Source organism: Sorex fumeus, unplaced genomic scaffold (assembly GCF_029834395.1).
Source record: "Sorex fumeus unplaced genomic scaffold, SorFum_2.1 ptg000007l, whole genome shotgun sequence".
NCBI classification, from domain to species: Eukaryota; Metazoa; Chordata; class Mammalia; order Eulipotyphla; family Soricidae; genus Sorex; species Sorex fumeus.
The window spans coordinates 7,489,203-7,491,481 of NW_026606064.1; the positions used below are offsets into that span (position 1 = coordinate 7,489,203).

At 38.1% G+C, this 2,279-nt stretch overlaps 1 protein-coding gene across 1 annotated transcript; it reads left to right on the top strand.

Moving 5' to 3' along the window:
* Positions 1-492: 492 nt before the first annotated feature.
* Positions 493-1,422, top strand: LOC130045275 (olfactory receptor 4C45-like). Its single transcript, XM_056138031.1, has one exon. It carries the CDS (start codon positions 493-495, stop codon positions 1,420-1,422), a length of 930 nt encoding a protein of 309 aa, XP_055994006.1.
* The last annotated feature ends 857 nt before the right edge of the window (positions 1,423-2,279 follow it).

Below are 2,279 nucleotides of genomic sequence, written 5' to 3' on the forward strand. Positions count from 1 at the left end.
TGCCATGCAAGGCAAGCAACCTACCCACTATACTATCTTTCTAGTCCCATAATCTTGACTTTTAAAAGAGTATTGTAAAATATTTGTATATACAAATCTGCTGAAAAACAGAAATAACTTTATAATGGTTGTAATGATGAAACTGGTTCCTAAGACAAAATCAACTGTGATACTTGAGAAAGGAAATAAACTTAAAGACATAGAAAACAAGCTTAGAGTTCAACTGTAAATCCACATTTATAATAAAAAATTTGCATTTATCCTGTTGTTTCTAAAGTAGCCACTATTCAACTAACAATAAGGAGAAATTTGATCACCTTTTATGTTTCTTTAAAAATGTCTGCAAATAATAGGTGTGAAGGTAAAATTGACCAATGGCAGAAACCAAGACTAGAAAGTGATGTCATATTTCAGTGTTGAGGTAAAATTGCCATCACTCAAATGTGCCACATCTTTAAAATTGATATTGTGCTCAGATCCCAAGGTGCATCCATGGAAAAGAGAAGGAATGTAACAGAATTCATCCTATTGGGCCTGACCCAGAATCCAGAACTGCGCCAACTCCTGTTTGCTCTGTTTCTAGTCACCTACTTGATCACTCTGGTAGGTAACCTGCTCATCTCAGTCACCATCTTCATCAGCCCAGCCCTGGGTTCTCCGATGTACTTTTTCCTGTCTTACTTGTCCATGATCGATGGTTTCTACACTTCTTCCATTGCACCTAAAATGATCTTTGACTTGATCTCTAAAAAGAACACCATCTCCTTCAATGACTGCATGACTCAACTTTTTGCAGAACATTTATTTGCTGGAGCTGAGATTGTGTTGTTAATTGCCATGGCCTATGACCGCTATGTGGCCATCTGTAAGCCTTTGCACTACAAGACCATCATGAGTAGACCTGTGTGCACTTTCCTGGTGGGAATTTCTGGGGTAATAGGATTTCTTCACGGAGGGATCCAGGTTTTGCTCATCCTCCAGTTGCCATTCTGTGGCCCCAATGTCATTGACCATTTCATGTGTGATTTGGTTGCTCTCATTGAACTCGCTTGCACAGACACCCACATGCTAGGCCCCCTGATAGCTGCCAATAGTGGGTCAATGTGCTTGCTCACATTTTCCATGCTGGTTACTTCCTATGTCGTCATCCTTCGTTCCCTGAGGAACCACAGTGCTGAAGGGCGTCGCAAAGCTCTGTCCACCTGTGCCTCTCATGTCACTGTAGTCATCTTATTCTTTGTTCCCTGCATGTTCCTGTACCTAAGACCCACGAATTCCTTCCCCACTGACAAAGCTGTGACTGTGTTTTGCACCATCGTAACTCCTATGCTGAATCCTTTAATCTATACCCTTAGAAATAAAGAAGTGAAAAATGTGGTGAAGAAACTCTGGAGGCAAATAGTGAAAACTGCCCATAAATAAATCTTGTAATTGAAAGGAGGGAAGAAAAGAATGGCATTTAAATGCAATATTTCCTTCTTATTGGTAAAAATTTAGCATATATAGAGATATATACTTAGTCAATATATCTATATTATTTTCTTCAGAGCCCACAATTCAAAACAATATCCCATGAAATATCATTTTCTTTCTAGACATGTCACTGAGGGCACGACTGACATTCATTATGTTACATTTTCCACACTTTTGGAAACTGCAATTTATATTTAGAGCTCTATACGTGCCTTCATGTTTTAAAAATAAATAGAACATAGGAAAATAATTGAAATGTAGCTTACTTAAATTCTAGCTATCCTTACTCTGATACGTAAAATAGAATTTCAAATATTGTTGAAGCATGAAAGGACATGTGATAACCTAAAGACCCTCTCTTTCAAAATGTTTGTCTAAGTCTGAAGATGAAGCAAATCAACCACAATATTATTTGTGGCAGGGGGACCAGTGAAAAATGGCCACACCCAGTTGTGCTCAGGGCTTATACCTGACTGTGCTCAGGGAGCACTCTTGTGTTGTCAGTTGACCATTTATAGTGCTGAAGATGGAACCGAAGATCTGCCACATAGAATTCAAGTATCTTAACATCTCCTTGAACTTCTGCCTGCCTAGGAAAGATTATTAAAACCGTTCTCCAACATTATTCTTGAAGACTCTGTAGCTAATATTTAAGCTAGAATGGAGTCCTATTTTCTAATAACCATGTGAAAAAAAGCATAGAAGGAATAGAGCGGAGCTTCATGAGGTAGTATTATTAAAATACATTTTCTAATTTTGAGTGCCTTACAAATGTTCAGACCATAGCTATGAAAAACTTCACAAAT